This window comes from Pipra filicauda, unplaced genomic scaffold (assembly GCF_003945595.2).
Source record: "Pipra filicauda isolate LSUMZ 115617 unplaced genomic scaffold, ASM394559v2 scaffold3_size10097308_pilon, whole genome shotgun sequence".
NCBI lineage: Eukaryota > Metazoa > Chordata > Aves > Passeriformes > Pipridae > Pipra > Pipra filicauda.
This window is the reverse complement of record NW_024104532.1, coordinates 6,271,237-6,295,309: the sequence shown is the minus strand read 5'-3', so window position 1 is coordinate 6,295,309 and position 24,073 is coordinate 6,271,237. Positions and strand designations below refer to the sequence as shown.

The 24,073-nt window shown below is 40.5% G+C and overlaps 1 protein-coding gene across 1 annotated transcript in view; it reads right to left on the bottom strand.

Moving 5' to 3' along the window:
• Positions 1–584: 584 nt before the first annotated feature.
• KDM3B (lysine demethylase 3B) overlaps positions 585–24,073 on the bottom strand; it is a 46,722-nt gene continuing 23,233 nt past the window's right edge. Inside the window, exons 10-24 of the mRNA XM_027718576.2 lie at positions 22,715–22,929; positions 21,522–21,674; positions 20,465–20,572; positions 19,746–19,873; positions 18,811–19,090; positions 17,570–17,826; positions 16,501–16,767; positions 10,414–10,585; positions 7,268–7,358; positions 7,053–7,183; positions 5,613–5,732; positions 4,977–5,116; positions 4,470–4,646; positions 3,794–3,928; positions 585–1,933 (exon numbers count right to left, since the gene is read on the bottom strand). Coding sequence (XP_027574377.1) covers positions 1,853–1,933; positions 3,794–3,928; positions 4,470–4,646; positions 4,977–5,116; positions 5,613–5,732; positions 7,053–7,183; positions 7,268–7,358; positions 10,414–10,585; positions 16,501–16,767; positions 17,570–17,826; positions 18,811–19,090; positions 19,746–19,873; positions 20,465–20,572; positions 21,522–21,674; positions 22,715–22,929 — 2,455 coding nt within the window. The 3' untranslated portion in view covers positions 585–1,852. The remainder of the gene's footprint in view (positions 1,934–3,793; positions 3,929–4,469; positions 4,647–4,976; positions 5,117–5,612; positions 5,733–7,052; positions 7,184–7,267; positions 7,359–10,413; positions 10,586–16,500; positions 16,768–17,569; positions 17,827–18,810; positions 19,091–19,745; positions 19,874–20,464; positions 20,573–21,521; positions 21,675–22,714; positions 22,930–24,073) is intronic.

Here is a 24,073-nt window from a genome sequence, read left to right as displayed (position 1 = left end):
TGTAATCACTCTGCATGCATAGAGTACAACAGAATTGCACAAAAAATTCTACACAACAGGATATGGTGGGGTTGAATGGTTCATGGGTCTGGAATAACCCATTTTACCTCTAGCAGACTGAATTAGCCCACAGTCACAGGATAGCTGCAAGGGTATGAGGCAGCAAAAGCCTGTGAGTTGACTCTGCAGCCAGTAACCAACCTGAGAAGCTGCCAGCAATGCCACATGTCAGTGACCAGAACTGCTGCTGCCATCACAACCTCCAAGGTCAGAAACCAGGGAACCTTTACCACTCCGTCCATATCTCCAGTGGAGAGGGCAGCTCTGGACCCCAACCTCTTAGGAAGGTACTGAGAGGTGGGGAGCACAACACAAGAGATGTTTTTTATGACCAGACAGATCCTCTACCCAAACCACCTCTAAGAATGAAGGGTCTACAAGGCAGCTGGGTGTGCTCCCAGCTAGTACTTGGTCAGACACAGGGCACGGAATTAGCAGGCAGCCCACACTGCCAGGGGCTGAGGCTGAGAAAACCTCAAAGCAGGAAGATCCGTGCACAAGCATGAAAGAAACTGTCCAGGCTGTTACAGTAAATGACTTTTATTTTTTAAAAAATGAAATAACCGTGAACATATTAACAGGCCTGCAAGTGGCACTACAGTACAGCTGGAGATAAGGTCGATACATTTCCCCATGTACCCAGACAATGAAATCCATTGCATCAATGCTGACATTAGTAAATTCTGAATACAGTTCTATCAAGCAGGAACATTTTACTTAAAATAGTTCTGGACAAAGTTGACACTGAAAGTTAACTTTTCCTTCACTTTGGAAAGGATAGATGTTTTCAGCTAGCACTGGTATTGGGTGAACTATTGCCTGCAGTCACCAGTGCAGGGAGAGATGTACAACATCTCCACAAGAGAACAGAGTTTATACTCCTTTTTACTTCTCATTCTGAGGAAGCAGGGTGGCATAGAGAGAGGGGGGAAGACAGGTGAGGTAATATGGGCAAGGGAGGTGGGATGTCAATTTCTATTCAATTCTCCTTTGGCTGTTTTTGTGCTATTTTGGACTGCTTTCTAAAAATCACTTCTTGATTTTATTGAAAGGAAGACTAAATGTAATGCGCCTTTCCTTGAAAATCCAGGAACAATTGTGGTACTTCAAAAATACTAAAAATATCTACTTTCATGAAATATTAACTGTTTCACTACAAACCTATTTTTTCACTAAATACACAATTCTCTTATCTCTGGAGTCTCCCAGGGGGAAAAAAAAGTGGGTTCTCCCTTTAGTTCTGCAACTCTACAGTGTATAGAGAAACGGCTACAAGAAGGGGAGTGCAGAGAATAGCTTTATCCTTTTCCTTGGCCTGTATCTCACATGGGAAGTTTGCTTGAATTTCTGCAGTTGGGCTGCTGTTGGTCACACTCTTTCAGCAGCTAAACTAAGTCTGCAGCAGGACAACCCACCTCCAGCACGTTCCGTCTAACTTTGTGGAGACTAACTAGGCATGAGGGAAAAAACATCCACACTCTTTATACCATTTCTAATCATAATATGCCGGAACACCCAAGTGGTTTCCATGTTCTCCCAGTTTGCAAAAGGCCACAGGAAAGGGACATGGCACCTTTTAGAATCTGGAATTCTGCATGTTAACAGTGCGACCCTCCGTTAGACCTTCAGTGTTGAGGCAGCGTAGGAAACAGTGGCTGAAGAGTGTGTGTAATACTGACCACACCAGCTCTCAGTGAGAAGCCTCTGCTCCTGCAGAGGCAGTCGTGTGCAGTCCCTGTAGATACCGTGAGCAAAAGGCTTACTTTGACAGGGCATTTGGAATTAGCAATTCCTACGATCTAGCTAGTTTGGATTCATGAGCTTTCAGTGTGCCAACAGCATCTTTCACTGCATGGTAGATAATGTTCTTCACCTGAAACAGGAAAAAAAAAAACAAATCAGCTTCTCCAGACTTAACAAGGAGAGTCCTACATACCTATGCAATCAACTTTGACAGTTGAATTTGTAATAGTTGGCAAGTATACACAAAGTATATACTCTCCCTGCTTCAGGACATCAACAACATAAATTTTAATTGTCACAGATGACAAGTATTTTCTGATTTATTAACTCATTTTCTGGTCACCCAGCAACATATATTTACTCATGTTATTTTAAGATAAATTCTCTCTTTTGGGAGAGCTAGGAGGAAGTGCACTATGAAGTGATGTACATGAGTTTATTTTGAAAAAGCCTGTGTGACCCAAGTCACTTACAGATACACATGAATCAAACCTAAAAGGTGAAAGAAAATCATTTGGTTTAATCCTATGAAAATTAAGATGATGGAACGAACCATCCTGTTGTCTTTGTATGGAGGCTAGAAATTCTTCTGATTTGTGAATCTTTCAGAAAGGCAAGCCAGATCAGGGATGAGAAATCCACCACTACTCACAGCAATCTGTTTCACAGGTAGCTATTTAACAATCAAAGCTCAGTCTTATTTCTGATTTTTTTCTAGTTGAATTTTGTTTCTAGGTATTGAACAGAAGTTTCACCTCTAAGTGAGCAGCTCAATTGCACTTGCTCAACTGCCAAACACCATCACCTTCTCCTGATATACACATGAGCTCAGTTTTTTGAATCATTTATGTCAGTTATTGTCTCGTGTATTTTTTAATATAAAAAAATATAGACACAGGTTTATATAAAAATATAAGTGAAAAATTACAAAGAAAAATAGTAAAGTCTGAGACAAATACAACTGGTATTCCTGTTCATGGGAATACTGACTTGCACTTTAGGGGTTTTTTTTTGTTTTTTTTTAATAATATGCATTATTCATTTGCAATCTCTTAATTTACAGAAGCACTTCCACGTCTGTATCATTACATCTGAAGAGGTACAGTGCTAGAAGCTGAAATGAGAGTCGATCCTATATCTGCTTTCCTTTAAAGTCCAATAAAAATCCATATAGAAATTTACAGCAATGTTTCACTGAACTGGTTTGAGAGAATTAACTTGGTAAGTTCTGACATCTCTGGGTGACACTGGAGTGCAAGGACAGCCATCCTGCAGATCTCCACCCTGCTTCATTTTACATGCATGTGATTACTGGTACACAAAAAATGCTGACAACAAAATCTGCAAACTGAGCATATATTAATGCTTCAGAAGCAGCAGGAAAAACCCAAAAAGGCCTCCTACAGTCTTCTCTCTGCAGAACTTACTGTCTTATACACAATGTTCTGTGCATAGTTATTAGTTTAAGCAGTCACACTTCTTCAAACCAAAACACATCTAATTTTAGGACTAACTTAGGTTGGATAAGACCTTTAAGATCATTGAATCCAACCACAAATTTAACACTGCCAGCTCTACCACTAAACCTATCCCTGATATTTAAATAAGCAAGCCTCTGCTTTCAGAGCAGTTTTCCTTTAGGCAATAAAGAAACAAATACAAGTGTACTTGGGCAAATAAACATCTCTCTTCAAAGCAAAGCACTGCTCTTTCCTTTAATAGTGTTTTTTCTTCTGCTATGCTTTGCTGTCATTAGGATTCAGTCATTTGAAGTTCTCTGGAAATCCACATGAATAATACTAATTTTTATTTGCATAATACTGTAGATGTAAGTATTTAAAAATTAATTGATGTACCTATCAAATAAGAACCTCCAAATCTGTGGAAAGTTATTACTCTTTCCTTAAATCACAAGCCACACATTTCTAATACTGAACAGTGCTGGCAAAATGCAGGATATATTTAGTGACCACTGACATAAAACAGTTACCTGCAGTTTATCCTCATGGTTTGTATGAGTATTAGACAGGTGCCTGAACTCCTGGGTCAGACGGAAGCAGTGCTTCACGTGTTCTGGAGATACAAAATCTTCTGCCACTTTAATGCAGCTGTACAAATTATGGACCTAAAAACCCATATGAAATGACTGACACATCAAGACTGAATGAACCATACAAAACCACAAAAACCCCAACAACCCTCCATATATTTAGGTTCTTTCACATTTACTGATCAGAAACAGGAACTGACAGAATTGTGTCTAAACAGTAAACCCATAACAAAATACAATACATCTAACAGGTTACCTGTTCTCCCACATACATTAGTGTTCCCTAAAGCAAGTTCTCTTACCTTTCTCCAGGCTTTTATTGAAATTTGTTTCCCTGGCTGAAGTTTCACTACACAGAAATGTTTTCCCACCATTCACCCCAGCTCCCCCCCTCCTTAATTTCATCACAGTAACGTACACACCATTCAGATATTCATATAATTGTTACTAATACAATTATCAAGATCCAATCCAAACAGTTCCTTTAAGAACTGCATATTTAGAAAAAGGAACGTCAGTGAGCAATATTAATTAACAGTTATTCTGAAGTTGCAAGTTCTGTTGTGCCTCTAATTCAATCCTATTTGTCAATATGGCCCAGAGGTGCCACCCTTACCTGGTGGGGAGCACCTGCAGGAATGAACACAGCATCACCAAGGAACTGCACTATGGCCCAGCCTTGCACTCCATACTCATCATACAGTCGCTTCCGTAAGGTCTGGTCCAAGTACCAGCTTTGGTCATGAATGGGGTCATGATCTGGAGGATTTTCTTGGCCTTGTTCTTCTCCAACCTAGGGCCAAGATATGGGGTGGGGGGAAACCATGACACAGCACCTTGATATTGCTGGCTCACAAAATGGTCTGTACCAAAAAACATAACAAACTATTTCAAGGTAGAACATTATTTTCATTAAGGTCATTTAGGTCTGAAATAGTGACATGAGCATTAGTATGAAGATTCCAGACCAGGCTGAAAACCTGGGAACATAGCAACTATTAATGCCCTCAAAGACAGCATTGGAATACCAAATTGTTGACAGCAATTTGTATCGCTCAGCTGCTATAAGCAAGCTTGTTAAATTATCCTGCAGGCTCAAAAGCCTTCTTTGTAACCAACATACCTTCCGGAGAAGTTCCCGTATCTTTTCAGCATCCTTGGCAGCGTAGATGTGCCACAATGCTCCAGGTTTCTCTCTTCCTTCGTGGATTCGCTGCTTTGTTACATCGTCAGCGTCTCCCTCGTCGATTGTTTTCAGAACCTCTGGAAGGGGAATCCAGGTAAAAGCAGTGTGGTTACAAAGCTGCTCATTTCTGACACACAGAACACCAAGGAGTGTTTTGAGCTACTAAATCCAGTCACACTGCAACTGCTGCATCACACAGTGCCCCTTCTGAGCACATCAAGCTTCATCTGAACAAAACTCAGGGAATGTGTCAATTGACAGCGAATCACAAAGCTCACTCATGAATTCAAACTGAGCTACAACTATTCAAATACAAGGAGAAAAAAGAGTAACTTATTACCCTTTCTCCTGCTTTCTTCAGGAATGCACCTAAATTCTAGCAAAACTCTGCAGCTTCCACGGTTGGAAACTAATGAAGCATTACTGCCCTTTTAAATTTGTGCTGCAAATGTAGCAAACTGCCTTGTATACTTGGATTATATATCATGACAAGCTCAAACAATAAAAGAGAGTCTTCTTTCTCACACACAATTGATTTTTAATGTAGAGAAAACAGCTTTTCTTAAGCATTACCATCATCATGGGTTCCTTCCCCAATGGGAATCCCAACGTACACCATGACGTTAACAGCATCAGACACATCCAAGTGCAGGTTTGTGGTACCAACTCGTCTGTCTTCTGCAGTAATTAAGCCTGTAATAGAGTGTAAAATAATATCAAATTCTATGATTAACCTCTTACAGAAATAGCCTTTGGTGTACAGACTCCTTCGCTCAACTTACATGTCTAGTAATACATAAAGCAAACCGCTGAACACCATTAATTACTGAATAAGCTCAATTTGTCTCAGCTGCAACCCCCTTTTTTAAGCTTTTATTTCTGATGTCATACTACTAAAAAAAAAATCCTAAAAAACCCCCCCCACATCTCTTTCTCAGAACTGCAATATGTTGGTTTACAGCTTAAGTCTAATCCACATTTGGTTACTGAGCTAAAACATTTTTAAACGATGAAACAATGAAAAATCTTCCATGTCCTTGGGTGAGTTGTTACTGTAGGTGTATCAATATTTGGAATGCACAACCTAAGAAAACACTGCACCCCTGTCTCACCAATATGCAAAGAGAACTACAGAAACTATGTTAGGTAGCTTCGCTTCCACACACTTGCTTTGAAAGATGACTGCAACTTTTTCCTTATCAGGATTGCTTGACATTTTTCAGTATATAAAAAAACCCAACTACTTTAAATGTCATTTATCTTACTCTAAACCTGAAAAAGTATGTATTTTCAAATTGATCAGTTACATTTGTTTTAAATTAAAAGTCTACAAAACCTGCTTTTGACCTCAAAGTCAGTACATTCAGGAATTAAAATAATCCAAGTTGATATGACATGCATGTTCATGTATCCTCCACACTGCTATATTACAATCACTGAAAAGTTTAATGTTTTACAGTCCCATGCAGGGTATGTGTTCAGATAAAAGTTTCCTCTATTTGTATGCTATTTATCTGCTATATAATTAATCTTAAGAGGACAAAACTATCCAATTCAGGTAGCTGAACATGGCAACAGTTTTGTTTGGCATGTTGTCTGTAGTCTGTGCTATTAGACATGGATTAAGAAAATTAAAACCCTGGTTGGAGACATGAATGCACAGGTCTAAGTGCCCATAAGATGGGTAATTTTCCTCTTAAACGTATCAACTGGTCTCAAAAAGATACTAACTATTCCTTGAACCCTCTGTTGGTATTATGCTTGTTATATATACTAATAATTGTTTGCAAACTTAACTTGCCATATGTACATCTCTTGGATGTACAAGGCAGAATGGGGCACATCTGACAGACAGAGCACTAGCATAAGAACAGATTGCAGGACTAAATGAAAAGAAAATGACAGCAGGCTCTAGGATAAGCACTGAGTTTTGACTAATGCCACAGCCTTGTATTTGCCTAAGTATAATAAAGCATCACAAAAAACAACATATGCAGAAGTATACTCACATACCATAGGCATTGTACATTTTGGGACCCAAGTCAGGACGGACAAAGTAGCTTGGCAGCCTAGAAGCCAAATTCAGTCTGCCATCTCTCTTGGTATATTCAGGAAGAGGAAGATTTTCCATCAAGTCCTCAAACCTGGAGAGCAAAGAGAGACAAAGGCAGGTTTTCCCCTGCAGCACCTACAGCAGAGTTCTGTCACTGATCCTAAGGGCAACTTACCTCGTAGGCATCATATCTCTGAAGTCCTCCCCTGGAGGCCAGTCCTTTAACTTTAGTACCATTGGCTGACCATCCTCTGACCTGAGCCGTTCTGCAAGAAACAAATCAAGATTTCTTCATGTAATATCTTTTTACTGCAACCCATTACTTTGTTTAAGCTGTCAGCCTTCTTATACCCCTTACAATGCACAGCAAAATGGATCCTGGTTTTATTTTGGGCTTCCAAGCATTATCATAGTATGACCAAACAACATTTTAACAATTATATATATATATATATATATATATAGATGTATCATTACCTACAGCATAAGTTTGACAGATCTTGCACAGCTGCTAAGTTCTAGAATACTTTTTATTCAACTTCAAAAACAAGCCTTTCCAAACCGTTCTTCCCTATTTCTTTTACCAAAGTCTAAGGGAGTTTTATCTTTAATTTCAAGAGGAGTAGTACTTCTATAAAATTAAAGTTATTGATTCATGCTCTGAAATCATCCCTAACCTCAGTGTAAAGAAAGAAAAAATGGTACACCACACTCAAGAAAGCTCAAGGGCAGGTGGTCACAGAGGAAGGCACACTTTAGTTTTTTTAATTCTTCTTTGCTGGAGGCACTCAAATTAGCAGGGTGCCAAACCCAAATATTTGTTCTTCACTTTGAGAGTTTTACCCTGACTGGTAAAAGAGAAAGCTGGCAGCACAGAAAGATGGCATTACATGTGCAACAGTGATGTGTGCTGGGACAGCACTGATCAACTGCTGCTTTGCCTCAGATCCTGCAAGGGCTAAGAGAGTCTGTCTGGAAGTGGTAAAGGAGCAGCTAGAATCAGTGTAACATTTAGAGAGAAACAAAGGTCGCTCTTCTATCAGATTTTTCACAACTCCACATGAAGCCATCATCTGGAAAAGAGGGTATGCAGCAGTGTAACACCTTCAGATCTCCCTTCCTCAGAAAGTAACATCCTTCAGCACTTCCTACCTTTCCAAGGATCGATAGACAAACAAAAAGCAACTAATCTTACCCAGATCTAGCAGAGCTGCTGACAGCAGAGAAAGCATATCTAAGAAATTAGGACTTGAAGACCTGTGAATCACATCTGTGTTACATATCAACAGGCTACAGAAGACAGCCTTAGTTTGCAATAGAAAAAATAATTTTATTGAAATTAAAAAGAATTAAGAACTGCAGATATGTAAACCAATGTGACTGATTTAAAGATAAATTTTGATGAGCTACAGATTTTAGAGAGGCAAGCGAACTGAAAAGCTCAAGGACTTGAATTTCATGTTTTAAAACTTCCCATATTCAAGATTTTGAACTCATCAAGGATATTTGTTCTAAAACAGAAGCAGCTTGTAGGATGGCTATTCAGAAAGGACATACCTGGATGAAAACATATAGATATGACAAATTACACTTAACTGGACAAAGCCCAGAAAAAATCTGATCAGCAAAGAAAAGCAGGTCTAAGAAGGATCAAAACAAGTTAGACCTTCCAAAAGTCCACTTTGAACTCAAAAGTATTAAAAGAAACAGCACAAGATTAAAATTAATTAGAATCAAGTGTCATACAGAATAATCTCAATAACACCTCCAAAGTCAGTGGCTGTTCTACATCTCTTCAGTAACTTAAAGCGAGGGTGGGGCAGCCACATATTTTGGAAATCTAAAATTCATGCAATGCAGAGAAGTCAGAGTCATTATATAATTTGCAAACCATTTTCATATGAGTTACTGTGTGAAATCTCTGGACTAGCAGCAAATAATACTCCTCTATAATAGGGATTGCACACAGCTGAAAAACACTAAATAAAATGCATTTAAAAGAAACTAGCAAGAGTGACAAGGTTTTCCAACCTAGATCACTAATATTTCTCATATAAAATGTAGTAAAGGTCTAAAAGAAAGGCAGAAGCTGATTTTGCTGAAAGGAGCATACCTGTCTAGAGACAAATTACAAATAACATTTCTCAAAGATAACTTAATCCATACAAATTTACTATTTTCATGAGTGACCCCAGCACAAAAGTGAAGAGTTTGTGAAGTTTCTCAATTACCACCAATACAAAAGACCACACCATTATATCCTTCTAGACCATTTATTTCTGATTAATAACAGAAATGGTATGAAATATAACGGTGTAAAATACAATACTCTGTACTTGGAACCATATAAAAAACAAGTCAAAAGCTGGAAGTTCTTTGAATGGAAAATGACTAGGGAAGGGAATATTTTTAGTCTGCAAATCTCTCATTTCACTGACTGTTGAACAAACATTCCATTAAGTCATCCAACAGTTCACCATTTCTGCTATCTGCACATAGCAACAAATACAGAAAACATTTTATACACAACACTAAAACAAGCAACATTGCAATGAACTGTTACAACTGCAATATCTGTAAGATCACTCTGATCTAGGTACACACAGCCTAAAATGGAGCACTCTGCTTTTCAGAAGCACTTTAACCTGCCCAGTTATATCCCCAGAAATTTTAAGTGGTTAGTTTCCCCATCCAGACTTGACAGAAGGTTTTCCTAAAGAACTCAAGAATTAAGTAATGTGTTATCATGTGAGACATTCATTCACCATTGCTATTCATAATAAATAGAAACTTGTATTTGTACTCACAGATGATCTACTATGAAAATAATTGGCAATGTCAAGTTTACTTAGCTGATGTATTCCACCAAGTCCAAGTTTTAGTACCAAAAGCCTCAGTCTGTTTTAGCTCTGCAGATTCCCTTTGGTTTTACAATAAAAGTTGAGGTTGGAAGGAGAGTAAGGGTAGACAAATTACTTACTGTCTTAATAACAGTATCTGACGAATAATTTCACTGAGAAAAGTTTTTTAAAAAGTAGTTTCCCATGAAATGGATCATTTTTTGACACATGAAAGTAACACATGGCAACAAAACCACAGTACAGACAGTTCTCTTAGGCAGTACTGCCCTAATCTTCACCAAAAATATTTTCTAGAGTGTACTACATCTAAGGAACAATGGCTTCTTTGGATGAAACTGATAGGTATTTGGATTTTTTTAGTTATAATTTTTGATTTTTAAAGAAAATAGGTGGAAAAGGAGGAGTTGAAATGGCAAGACAGACTGCTCAGTTAAACTAGTCAGCCATAAATATTACTTACTAGATATTATCTCAAAGCCATCCCAGAAGTCACGCACTTTCACGTCTGAAATTATGGCACAGTTCCTGCAGTTCACCAAATCTACATCTTGATCTCCAAATTCCAGGCTGAAAGCTTCTGGTTTCCAAAGCTCTGACTTCAACTTCTTATGGACACCAGATACCAGCACGGGCTGAGAATACAAAGATGAATGCTTACTCCACCATAACCAAATTTCTTACACATGCAGCCAAACTTTCGTAAGAGCCGAGACTCCTGGCTACCACCACTCAAAAGACACCACAAACCTACTTTCATCCATGTCTGGGTTTTGTGCATCGAGCAAATAATCAGAGTCAAAGCAAGCTTTAGTTCCAAGCCATGTGCAGTTGCACCACTTAGAAGTGGTGTTGGATTAGACTGGCCAAGGCAAGTGCATCAGGTCTCCATGGCAGCAGGTGTGGGCTCTGTGATGGGGCTGGGATCTGCCCCATGGACACAGATGGTTCCCCCTGGCTCCACAGCCCCATCACTGGCCAAAGCTGAGCCCACAGCTGATGCTGGTGGCACCTCTGTGACAATAAGAAAGGGTAAAAAGTGCTCCACAGCTGCTGGGGGGGTGAGATGGGGACACACACACACACACACACACACACACACACGGACAGACGGACAGCAGGCAGGGGGAGGGAGAGAAACAACTCTGCAAACACCAAGGTCAGAGACAGAGGAGGTGCTTGCAGCCCATCCAAGAGCACGGTGAGGCAGCTGTGCCCCTGCAGCCTGGGGAGGACCACAGTGGAGCAGAGATCCACCTGCAGCCCATGGAGGACCCTGCACTGCAGCAGAGGGGAGATTCCCTGGAGGAAGCTGCATTCGCAGAGAGCCCACACTGGAGCAGGCTCTGGCAGGAGCTGTGGGGAGAACCCCAGGCATAAGCAAATTTTCTGGCAAAAACTGTGGACCCACACTGGAGCAGTCCATTCCTGAAGGATGGTAGCCCATGGAGAGGACCATGCTGGAGCAGTTCAAGAAGGATCATATCCTGGGAGAGGAACTCCACAATGAAGCAGGGGAAGTGTGAAGAGGAAAGAGCAGCAGAAACGAAGTGTTATGAACTGACCACAAGCCCCATTATTCCCCAATCCCCCTGTGGGGGCCGTGGGGGTGAGGAGATAAAAGAGTCAGGGATGAGAGAGTAAGGTTGAGCCTTCAAGAAAAAGGTGAAGTGGGGGAAGTGTTTATTGCTTTATCTTTGTTCACCACCATCCTACTCTATTTTTAATTGGCCATAAATTAAATTACTTTATCACAAGTTGAATCTGTTTTGCCTGTGACAGCAATCACTAAGGGATCGCCTTGTCTGTCTTGACCCACAAACTTTTTCACCTTATTTTCTCCCCCTATTCTGTTGAGAAGGGAGAGTGAGAAAGCAGCTGGGTAGAGGGGTGTGGCAGCCAGACAAGGTCAATCCACCTGTGGAGGTACAGTGTATGTAGAATCCCACCACCTGTCCCTTTTTTTTTAAGCACAAATGCAACTACCACTGGAAACAGCATTTGTAGTAAAGCCTTCTCACGTCAAATTTTCATGTTCTGATATGAATTGTTTAACTACTTCAGTCATTATTTATGTATAAATATGGATCATCATTAATTCCTTAGGACAAAACCAAGTAGCAGAAAAGAGGCTGTTCACTTGCAAAAGGGCTTTTAAGATGTTTAGGCTAACCACATATATATATATATATTCTACACAGAGATTCCAGTGGCCTCTCCCAATAAACACTCAAGGCACTTGCTACACTGACAATACTTGGAAAAGGTATACCAGACAATCCTCCCAACACTGTCCAAGACCTTCTCAGTTCCTCCCATCTCTAAAGAGAGTTACTGGACTTGAGAGAAAAGGAAAAGAGGGTATGAAGTGAACTTGTACACTGAGTATTCCCATCTGAAGTGTTCTAGCTTTAGTAACTGCTACCTATGTTCAAATGACAGTTTCCATGCCTATGCAAGTTTGAATTAATTCCAAGCTGTGCCCTATACATTAACAATGATATGAAGGTGGATCTTAGGTTTATTCACATGAAGAGCTCAGCACAACCCTGAGAAGCACAGATGCCCCTGGATGTAATATCAGTGCATTAGGCAAAGATACCTACAGATACAGATCCAGCTACTTTCTAAATGGTTGCTCCCCAGCAACTGCATGTACTGCTGCAGTACATGTTATTCCTCCTGAAGTGCAGGACTTTGCACTTTCCCTTGCTGAACATCACCAGATTCTTCTCAGTCCCATTCTCCAGCCTGTTCAGGACCCTCTGAATAGCAGCATAACCATCAGTCATTCCTCCTAGTTTTGTATTGTCTGTAAACTTGCTGAGGGGATATGAACTCCATCTTAGGTCATTAATGAGGATGTTAAATACTACTCACCTCAAAACTGACCCCCCCATGGTACCCTACTAGTGACTGCAATCACAACCCTCTTGAGCACGGCATTTCAGTCAGTTTTAAATCCATCACACTGCCCACTTACCTAGTCCATACTTCTGTTTGTCTGAAGACATTATGACAGTGTAAAAAAGCCTTACTGAAGTTAAGATAAAAAACATCCACCAAGCCAGTCACCTCATCACAGAAGGCTACAAGGCAGGTTAAACATAATTCATCCAGCATTCCTGAGCTCCTCTTCTCTTCTCCTGAAGCCCAGGCTTGTGGTCATGCTTTTTTGCTTTGCTCCCTCCTCTCAGAATCTTGACCCCAATGCCACCATCTGACAGTGACTGCAGCCAAAGCTGCCCCTTACCTCCACATCAACAACCAGTTCTTCCCTGGGTGGAAGCACGAGGTCCAGCACAGTGCCCTTCCCTAGCTGGCTCCTTGGTCAGCTGAACACCCCTCTGCCCCTCACTGGCAGGATTAAGAAAACCACCAGAACTCCATGGCCTTGACCACTCCTCCCAGAGCCACCGAATCACTCCTGATACTGTCTTGATATTATGGAAGAGCAGCAGAGTGCAACTGTCTGAGGCCCTGACAAGCAGCAAACCTCCCTAAAATGACAGAGCAAAAACACTGATCTCAAGTTTAAATATACTCCCTGATCCCAGCAGAAATTGTAACATTAAGGCAATGAAAAGGTTTTAAGCATATCCTACAAAAAAAACCTAGGGATCATGTACGAGGAATAAAATAGAAGTACCTTTCATAGGGTGGGTGGAAAGCATTGCCAGGTAGTCTTTAAGCTGATGGATAACCCAGTTGTCTTCAGCACAGGAGAATAATGACAGATTTTGATCCCTGCAGTATTCATTTGACCACTTGTAAATAGCAATTAAAAAAAATAACAACCAAACTACTAAACTTAGTAGAACCCTTCCAGCTATTAAGCAGTAAATTTCTCATGGAAGAAAGAAAATATTCTCTTTAGTGAAGAACACAGCTAGGGTTGCAAGGTAAAAGGATAGCAGGCTTGCCTGGCAGACATTTCCTGCCAAATCCACTCTCAGACTACAGGGAGCGAACAAACAAACAAAAAGAAAGCTCCAGTACCATCCTAAATTTTCAGTGTCTCGGAAAGAGAAAGCCTAGCATGAAAATTCAGAAGAGAACAGGTTGCTATGGGATGAGAATCCTGATAGTTTCCCCAGCTAAGCAACAACCATTTTCAGGAGAGTAAAATGCTCTTGAAGAACAGGTTCAGAAAAAATTAGTCTTATGGTCTCTCAGTGAATTCTGGGATAAGACATGCTTATTTCTGACAATTTCTGAAACAAAGGAGTCAAAAAGTGTTGCTCTTTCTGCACAACACTGAAGAAGTACCACATTATCCAAATATTAAGGGAAAAGAATTTCCTCTTTTAATAATTTGAGATGCCATCATGGCCAAGATCTTCATATGGCTCAGATCTAGTGTCCAGTGTGCATTTATTGTGCTGGGGAGGGTATCTAAGAAGTTGGTTTTTTCAAAATAACCTTTTCCAGCCCACAAAATAGGAAGAAGAAAATGATTTGGGAATGGTGGTGGAATTAATGTTCTTTCACTTCACTTTTAAAGGTGCAGCTGGGATGTACAGCAGTATGTAAGCCAAAGGAGAACTGTGACTGAGCAGAGTTTCTTGAGAGAGTCTCTGCTTGAAGAAATTCTGTTTAAAATAGCCTTGTTGAGACAGTGATGCCTGCTTGGGTCATGTCTCTCTCTTGTGCAGGAACGAGGGAGGTTTACTTAGGTTACTTTCCACATTTCAACAGGAAACTCAAGGGAGTGCAACAGCACTGGAGAATCCCTGAATGAGCAAGGGACTCCTGTCTATTCTTATTCAAGGGGTTCTCTGAATGGTAAAGTCATCCAAAAGAATCAATAGCACACCTTGGGGCAAAGCCTAAAATAGTGGGACAGAAAGAGTCCAGGAGCATGGCACTTGTAGCCAGAGCCTCAGAGTGTGCACCACGTTGGAAGATGATGCACCCTGCAAGCATCAGACAAAAGATCAGTCATGACATCTCGAGGCTCCATAAGGAGTCTCTCAGGATTCCTTAACAGTCGATAACCCCAGGGCCACAAGCAGCATCTTGCACCTGGTGATTAACCAGTCTCATTGGCAGACAAACTGACAAGCACATTTTTTGTAAGCATTCCCAAAACATCCAGGATCCTCCTAAGAGAGACAGCAGTATTTGCTGACAGAAAGTGCTGACAAAATTATCAGAGTATACTAACCAGAAGGTAAGGAGCTCTTTACAAAGTCAGGCAGATGATGGACACCACAGCACTGCAAAACAATCATCTGAAATCCCTCATAAATCAGAATGATGTAAGAGGTTGAAAAAGGAAAAAAAAAAAAAAAAAGGAGGAGACTCCTGTGCACCCCAAAAAAATTGGGACAGGAAGATACCTGCAGTGTGGGGAAGGCTGGCAATACCAGCAGCAAGCTGAGTTTCTAGTCAGACAAGCAAGGGTGTGCTGCACAGTAGCCCCCTCCACCTGTTAGGGGCTGGCCAAGGGAGCCATAAACGGGAATGTGGCTGGTGGCACAACAGTCATCTTGGCACATACTGCACTCAACTGAAAAGTACCCTGGTTCTGTCAGGAATGGACTCTGAGTGCCAAAAGAGGTACTTGCAGCCTGTTCCTCCACCACACCTCAGCCACCTGCATCTCTTGTGAGCAACCACAAATAAACATGGAATGTGAGTGCCAAGAGCATTAGCACTGTAAAAACAGCTGACAGCAAGGACTTCTCCAGAAGATGGTCTCAATTCTGAGTAGGTAGTGAAGGTGACTGTGTCAGAGGCAGCTGCAGAACCCACAACCACAAATACAGTCTGAACACTGATGGACATCATATTCTGTTAAAGCTATGGGTGCACTTTCTTTGCAGCAGCAGTTACTCATCCATTTTTTAAGATTCAGTTTATCTGACCAGGCTGATCTTACTGACTCTCTGAAGAAGTACAAACTGCAGTACTACAGCTCAAGATCTGAAAAAGTGACTCTACTGGCAGCAGGCCTAAGGTCCAGCCTTTTGACTGAAGGCCTAACCAGTTGATGGCACCTCAGACAATCCACAGGAGTGCTCAGTACATGAGCTGCTGAGTTCAAAAAAACACTTGGGTTCCCACTGGCTGTAGGCTCAGGGTGAGCCTATCAAGTACACCCAAAACTCAGATCAGATTACTACATGCAGCACTTTTGTTTCTGCACAAGCTGCAGCTGGAAGGAATGGACCTTTCCCTGAGGCTATAAAGCATCAAGTGTGGGGGAGATATGAGGGTGCATGCAGGAAATCACAGTGGATTCACTACTGGGCTATAGTAGAGCAGATCAGGTTCAGCACCAACCACATAACAACCAAAAAGGCTGTCACAGCAAACACCCTCATGCTGGTAAACTGAGAAAAGCTCAATATGCAAGAACTCCTGGGCTTGAGTCAGTACAGCATAGAGTGGACAGGGCTGCTGTGTCCCCTGTCATGATGCTACAGTTGAAATCATCATTCCTCATGTTCACTCAGGAGCAAGTGGCCAAAGTTTGAATGGACCTGGCAATGACCAAGGTACAGACTAAAATCACAGCAAGGGTTGGATACCTGCCATCACCCACCTGGCCTTGTTTCCAGCATTCCCTGAAGATCTTCCAGTTGTTTTTGTTGCTGGGGTCGTGAAGGCAAAGGAGTCTACCATCACACAGCCAAGAGTGGGAAGTGTGTGGATCCAGCACATTTAATCCCATTACCATTTCCTTCACCTCTCTCTGGGTGTCAACCAGGTTACTGGCTCGTTTTGCAGCATCAGATGTCTTCTTATTTTCCACCACAGAAGCAATGATATGGTCTAAGAAGTTAGGCAGGCTGGCTTTACCTTTGGCCCCCTAGAAGATGTAAATCCAGAGGTAAGTTTAGTCTTGCTACCAGAAAAACATGCATCAGTGAACAAACTGGCTCAGAGAGAGACAGGTATCCAGGAACAGAAACAGTAAAATAATCAACTACAGGCTACCTAGAAAAATATTATGCACACAATCATGAAATAGAGAGCTTCAATGATCTAAACTTAGCTACTTTAATAGTAAAAATGGTTCATGTTTTTCTTAACTTCATTAATATCTCAACTCTATTTCCCCATTCTCCTCATTCCACTACTAAGGAAGTGAATTCAACCCTGGGACAGGTAAGCTGATGGATATGTGAACTCTAAGGAAACACAGACAGGAGAAAGTGCCTCCTGTATGTCAACAGAACCATCAGTAGACAGCCAAGTATATTCTAGCTCAAATGCCTTTCAAGTTTACACAAGTTTGTTTAAGGAACTAGTTTACTCATGTTTTTGTCTTTTTTCTGTGGCATGCTTTTGCAATATTTATAAAGTTTTGAAATTTAAAGTGAGCTTGTACAGGGATGCTGATTATCAATTAAACAATTTAAAGGCTGTATTTAACTCACTTTCTTGGTCTCTTGAAAACAATAGCCTCTCCACGGCAGTAGCAAACTAAAACTAAAAACTGGCATGAAAATTCTCTACAACTTTGTAAAGTGGTGAGTTTTGGTGAGATATTACATTTGTTTCAACATTCAAGAGTAAAATATTATAAAAACATTTAGAGGAAAATTGTTAGATCATCATGAAATTCTTCCCTAGAACAGTTATCACTGAAGGAATATAAAATTATTTACCGTAGAAGCTGCAGAAAAGACTGGAGGAAAGGGGATTCCTGCGTCTGATGGGACCTGAGGAAGCTTTCCTGGCCCTGTGTGTAGCAGATCTCTGAGGCTGGAGCCTTCAGTTTTGTTGCTAGATGTCACTGGGCCCAACAAGAGGCTATTAAACAGCTTTGGGGTTAGAGGGGAAACCTTTGTACTGGAGTTGAAGGAATCCAATCCAAAGGGTGAATGGGATTCTTTACTAAGCACTGATCTCAGTGATCCTGATTCTGCAAGATAAATATAACATTGAGTGGGGGAAGAAGAAAAAACAAGAGGCAAAGTCCAAATGATCATGAAGTTTTCTGAAATTATTTGTTCTGGCATTAAATAGGATATTGACAGAATCTTGTGGTAAAGGTAAATTATCACTCTAATAGTTAATGAGGCACCTCAGCGAGAATCAAAGACATCAGATCCTTCAGATAGATTTTACCCTTCATATGCTGTTAAACGTTTTGAACAGCACAACAGATCTGATCTGAAAGCATCTGACACACACAAAACCACAACTCTGTAATAGATAAAATTAAAAAAAATATTTCCCTGACTTTCTGAATTAATGCTTTGATATTAAATATTTCAAATTTTAATGGTAGTCAAAATATTACAGTGACTGAGCCCTCCAAAACAAGCAAATGATTCATGAACATTTAACATCAACATGTAAAGTAGTTTCTGCCAGACATATGGATAGGAATGAATCCTGTGCTAGGATTTATTCCTGTAAGGTAGTCATGCTACCTCTGATATTCAAGAAGTGTGGTCACTCAACTACCAAGTCTTAAAGATGCTCTAAGCTTTCATCTGACCTTCCGACTGGACTCTACTCTCTCAGTTCTCTGGAAATGCACTCTTCACATAGCACACAGAAGAGCTTTATTTGCTTCAACAGTTATAAAGCTATAAGGCTGTATCTGAAATTAATTACTACCATTTTACATCAGCATACCAGCTTCTGAGAAAATAAATACACAAATTGGCAGTGAAATACACTATGAGTGACAAGACAGTATTATCTTCAGTTGTATCATCTTTCCAGCTTTGCATACTCCTAAGCCTCTAAACCAAAACTGGTTCTAAGAGGCAAAAGAAGAAAAATGACCTTGTTCTTTTCTGTTTAGGGCAAGGCACCGTCACAAAGTACAGCAACCAAGCAGTACATTATCATATCTCTTTTAATTCCAACACCAGAGGGCATGTCTTCTGCTTACCTTTTGTTTCCTCTTTTGCTTTTTGCGTTGCTAAATCTGCAAGCCAGTGTAAAGCTGAGGATGGAGCTGTTTCTGGGCAAAGTGGTCTGTTAGTCTTTATTTCACCAGTGTTATTAGCTGGTAATGTCTCTGTTTTTGTAGATTCTTCTATCCTACTATCAGTTGATTCAGATTTTGGTACAGTGTCCATTTCTAGCTGCCCCACTCCTGCTGTTCCTGCTCCAGTGGAAAAGGTGCTTTCGTTTCCAGAGGCTGATGCACTGGGATTTACAGTCGGAAGCTAAAACAAAAAAAATAAACGACTGCTAAATGTTGAATAAAGGGAAGAGTTCAACTTGGGACACATTTTAGTTATCCAATGCATTTGGGTTTGTCTGTTGTTTTTCTTTCTCCATTTGCTTTAAGTGCATAGTAAAGCTCATTTATGCTTAGCAGCAGAGTACTGGAGCTTATCTCTGTCTGTTAGACCCTGCACTGTGGTGTGAATTCTTCCCATGTCATCTTTTAACACAAGCCCAGGCTTCTGGATTTCTTTTCTTTTCTTTCTTCTTTATTCTCCAATTATAGCAGGATTTTTTTGTATCAACAGTAACAGAATTGCTCTTGATTCCTTCAGGAACCATAACAAAATAAAAGCAAATGTTGCAAGCTACTAATAGTGGCTTGTTTTAAAATACAGCATCAGTATGAATGGCTTCCTACCCAACTTCTACATAAGAGTATTAGCTCAAATACCCACTTGGTAAGTAAAAGATGCAGTTCATATCCCCAAAAAGTGTCCCAGAAGACTTTTGCTAAGCTAAAACACTCAAGAGTACACGTGGAAAAAAATAAAATTTCTGTTTCACAACAGATTAGCCTAAAGGATCTAACACCTTAATGGATCTTAAAGATGTAAATGTCAAACCAGGTAATTTCAGCCTCAAGTTACATACCTGTGATATTCCATTAGTGACAGCTGGTCTCAGCACTGATTTGTTCTGCCGGTTAATACACGGACAGTTGGCTTTAATGCCCCATTTGCCTCGTGCTGCATGAACCATGTCTCCAATGTTGTAAAGCGCTGTAAATAAAGCAGAGTCTTTAATATCACATGTAAAGAAATCTAAAAGAAAGGCCTGAACTATAATGTATCTTCAGAAGGGTGGGGGGTTTTAGTATTACTGCAAAGTATCTTTAAGATCACGCCCTATCACAAGACACTTGTCTCTGCACAGTGTGGCCAACGGTGCTGACACCGCCTTCACAGTGGCACTGAGAGGCTGTCAAACCTGGCAAATCCTACAGATTATCATCTGCTCCTCCTATTCCCCACATTACTAAGAGCATCATCCAGACACTCCTTGAACTCAGACAGGTTTAGTGTCCTGACCACTTCCCTGGGGAGTCTGTTCCAGTGCCCAACCACCCTCTCAGTGAAGAAGCTTTTCCTACTGTCCAATCTGAACCTCCTCTGATGCAGCTTCATTCTATCTCCTTGTGTCCTATCTCTGGTCCCTGGAGAGAGGAGATCAGCAAGTGGAAGTCTCTTCTAAATCCATGTTAGACGAGGTACCAGCTAGAACATCATTCATTCATCTTCATATTTTTTCCACTTACTTGCTCAGAACTGAGACAAAATCTGCTATTTTTCTTTTCATGTTTCAATCATTACCTGTACCAGGGATGATCTGTGTTGGCATAAGATTCTCTGGTTCATGAGACTGACCCTTTGCACACTTCAGCCATGAGAAAACTTCCTCATCACCAATCTCCTCTGTCTCTGGAATAAAGAAAAAAAAATTATATTTTGTACCAAAACTTTAAATACAGAATACTTCTCCATTAATATTGTTTCTTTAGATTAACCTGGTGATCTCAGAAATCAGCTATAAATACAGACCATTAGAACAGGACCTACAGCAACTTTTGCCTCTTCAGATCATAAAACCAGCACAGTAATTTCCCCTTCATCTCTAGCAGTTTGTTGTTTTCAATCACCTAAAAATCTTGGCTTCTAGCCTTAGTTTTTTTAAATATGATACTCCTGTTCTCACTTTGCTTTCTTAAGTTATCCTTATTAACATCCAGTGTTTTATACATCTGCTCCATATAATAATATAACTGTCACTTACACCCCTACTCTTACTGATTGCCAGTTGACAGCCCCCACGCTACCAAAGTGGTCTCAATACAGTAAAGTACACAAAAAAACCCCCAACCAGGCATCTGCTTTTGTACCCATGTCACGCCTCTATTTGTTAAAATTGAACTTACTGAACTTTTTGCTGAATTACAAGCCCTGGTGTGTCAAGGAATCAAAAAAAGAAGAAAACTTTCCAATCTCACTCCTTGTTAGAGACAGCAGTTCTCTGCAGTGTCTGCTTACTAGTTCACCTTGCGACGGTTCTGAACTGTTAAGATATTACTTATATTTCTCTTTTATACTTTCTGAGGGAAAGATAGAACTATCCAGTCGTCTGTCTCAGTACACAGTCTATGCCTGCTGATGCTGTAACTTTAATAATCACATCCTAAGCAAATAAATAAAACACAGGTACATAAGGAAATGAAGAAAGGACCGGCAGCATAAAAGACAGTAGTGCCCAAGTTCCAAACAAGCTGATAGTCACTAATTCTCCCACAAAACCTTCAGCAACTTCCCAGAAACTATCCCCAGTGAAAGCTAATCAGGTCAAAGATTACAGTGGGTAGAAGAGCCCAGTACTCACCGCTGCGTGGACGGCTCTTCCTCAGCCGGTAACAGTCCAGACAGACCCCAAACCCACACTTCCGACACACCCAGTGGATATTGAAGAGTGTTGTCTCACACACATCACACATCTCCCTCACACCACGTACTGCTCGCTTCCATGCCACCTTCTCTATAAAGAGGAGGAACACTGAGAATTAGTGCTTTGACACTTTGCATTTCTCCCACCTAATTTGAGAATATCACAGTAACGCTGATAAAGAAACAATTCACAGAAACGTGACCGGAAGGCAGAGTATAGAAACACGTACTTTTTACATTCAGAGACACGTTCTTTGAGTTGCTAGTTTAGTGACACTATTAAAATTCCCCCTTCTAAGAGTGGGTAAGGTCAGGTCTGAAAATGCACATTACAAGGAAACGCAGCACCTTACAGAGTTCTGTAATAACTGAATTTCGAGGAGCACTTATGGAATTTATAGCAAAATTATAAAACTTCTGCTAGTTTATGAACAAATAACATCACCTTCTAAAATCAATAAGAATGCATATTTAGTTTTACTAATCAGATGCCTGTCAGCAATTCAGATCCTAAACACATTTGCTGAGGAAGGGGAAAGCCCCTCCAAAACGATGCCCTTGTACATTCCAGAAACTAAAGGGAAAAAGTCAGATAGTCAGTTACCCATGTGATAGGCTAAGCTGGCCATCTTTTTATTTTTTATTAAAACTATTCCCTTTGAAGTGGAAAGCTGGCAACCAGTTGCTCAGCTGAGTCCTTGCAGGTTGAATGCAGGTACTGCTCCTTCCCTAGAAACCCCTGAGCTTTTACATGATGTCTCTGGAGTATAAAAGGATAGGAATATATGAGAAAAGTTGATCATTAAAGTACAGCTGGTCAGTGTGTAGTGTTCTCGATTTATTTCTAATTTCTTAGGAGCATGAGTCAGCTGATTTCTGCATTTATTTCACATCTGGGAAAGTTATCATTAGCTTCCTTGATAGTAATGTTGCACTGATCCAAAAGAAAAGTCCCGAACGCTGGTCCCACAATTACACACACCCCAAAGAAGTGAACATAGCCTTCTCTTTGGAAGAGCAGGAGAAGCATTTTCACAAGAAATTACATGACATTTTCAACTCTATTCCACTGTATTGTACACACATTACACAGAGAGGATGGACAGAAAACATGTCAAAAGCCCAGCTTACGATGTGGCTCCACCATCATCATCGCCTCCTTCTCTGACATAACAAGTTGGCAGAACTGGTCCCCAACATTGGCCAGGATATATTTGGAAGTTTCCAGATCTATCCCTTCCGCAGGGGAGGAGGAAGGAATCCATAGGCTCATGGCATCTGGGTCACTTTGCTGTGGGTTCAAGAAACCCTCTACTCGCAGGATCCCTTTCCGGGTAAATACCAGCCTGCAGGAAACGGGATGGAGTAACTGAGAAACTGATCAACCACCTTTAATAAACTTATAATGTTAATAAACTTATAATGCCATCTATATCAGAACATAAACCCAGAAAAGGGGGAAAAAAGGCTTCAGCTAGAGTGCTGTATTCTACAGACAGTACATTTATTTTGCAAATCCCAGTAACAAGAGAATAAAGTATACAAAGCTATGGCTGCAAGACCCACTGGAATCAATCTGCAGATCCTAGTAAGTACTGGGGGGAAATTCCACATACAAGAAATTTCTACAGCTTGCTAAGTCTCACATCTCTATACTATTAATACAAAGAGATGACAACATTCAATTTATTTGGGTTGTTGCATGATGCTGCTTGCAAAATTCTGAATGGTTCTCATTCTCAGTTTTAACTCATGAGAAAGCTTTTCTCAACTTTTCAATCCTGGTTAGGGCTGCCAGCACTTGTTCTAATAGCTCACATTACAGGATATGCAAAAATCCTCCTCGTACTGCTTTCCACAGAGATGAATCACAACTGTTTTTACCAATAGCTTTGACCCCCCCTTGTCTTTGTGTGGTTAAAGGTGCAGCAACATATTACAGAACCCTAAACATCTCCTGCCAGTATTAAAGGTAACGCCATTTTTGAGCAGAAACCATCTTGTCTTTAACCTCAAAGCTAGATTAATTTTTAACAAGCTTAGGAAGAGAAGCAGCATGATTACTGGGTGGGTGACACATACTAAAAATTCATTTCATCCTTTATATGCTAGAAAGTCAACAAACATTTTTGGAAGAAGATGCACAGCACCTGCTAGAACAGGCAGTTAAGGAAGATGAAGAGAAGCACGACAGGTCTGTAAGAACTGTAAGGGCACGTACAGAGAGAACACAGATGCAGTGTTCTCCTAAAAATCCATACTGTACTCAACAGAACCTAGTCAAACATTAGCCCCAGGCTAGCAATGTTTACTTACCTATTAAGCAAATTAAAATTTTATCTTTGTTCTGAATGCCTTATGAAGGAGGGAGAGAACAGTTATTGTATACAAATTGCTACCTAGCAGTAAAATTCTACCCAATAAAGCAAATTCAATTTCCTGAGCTGGACCTTGAGACTCAGTCAGTATCATATAGCTTTGTCTTTGAAC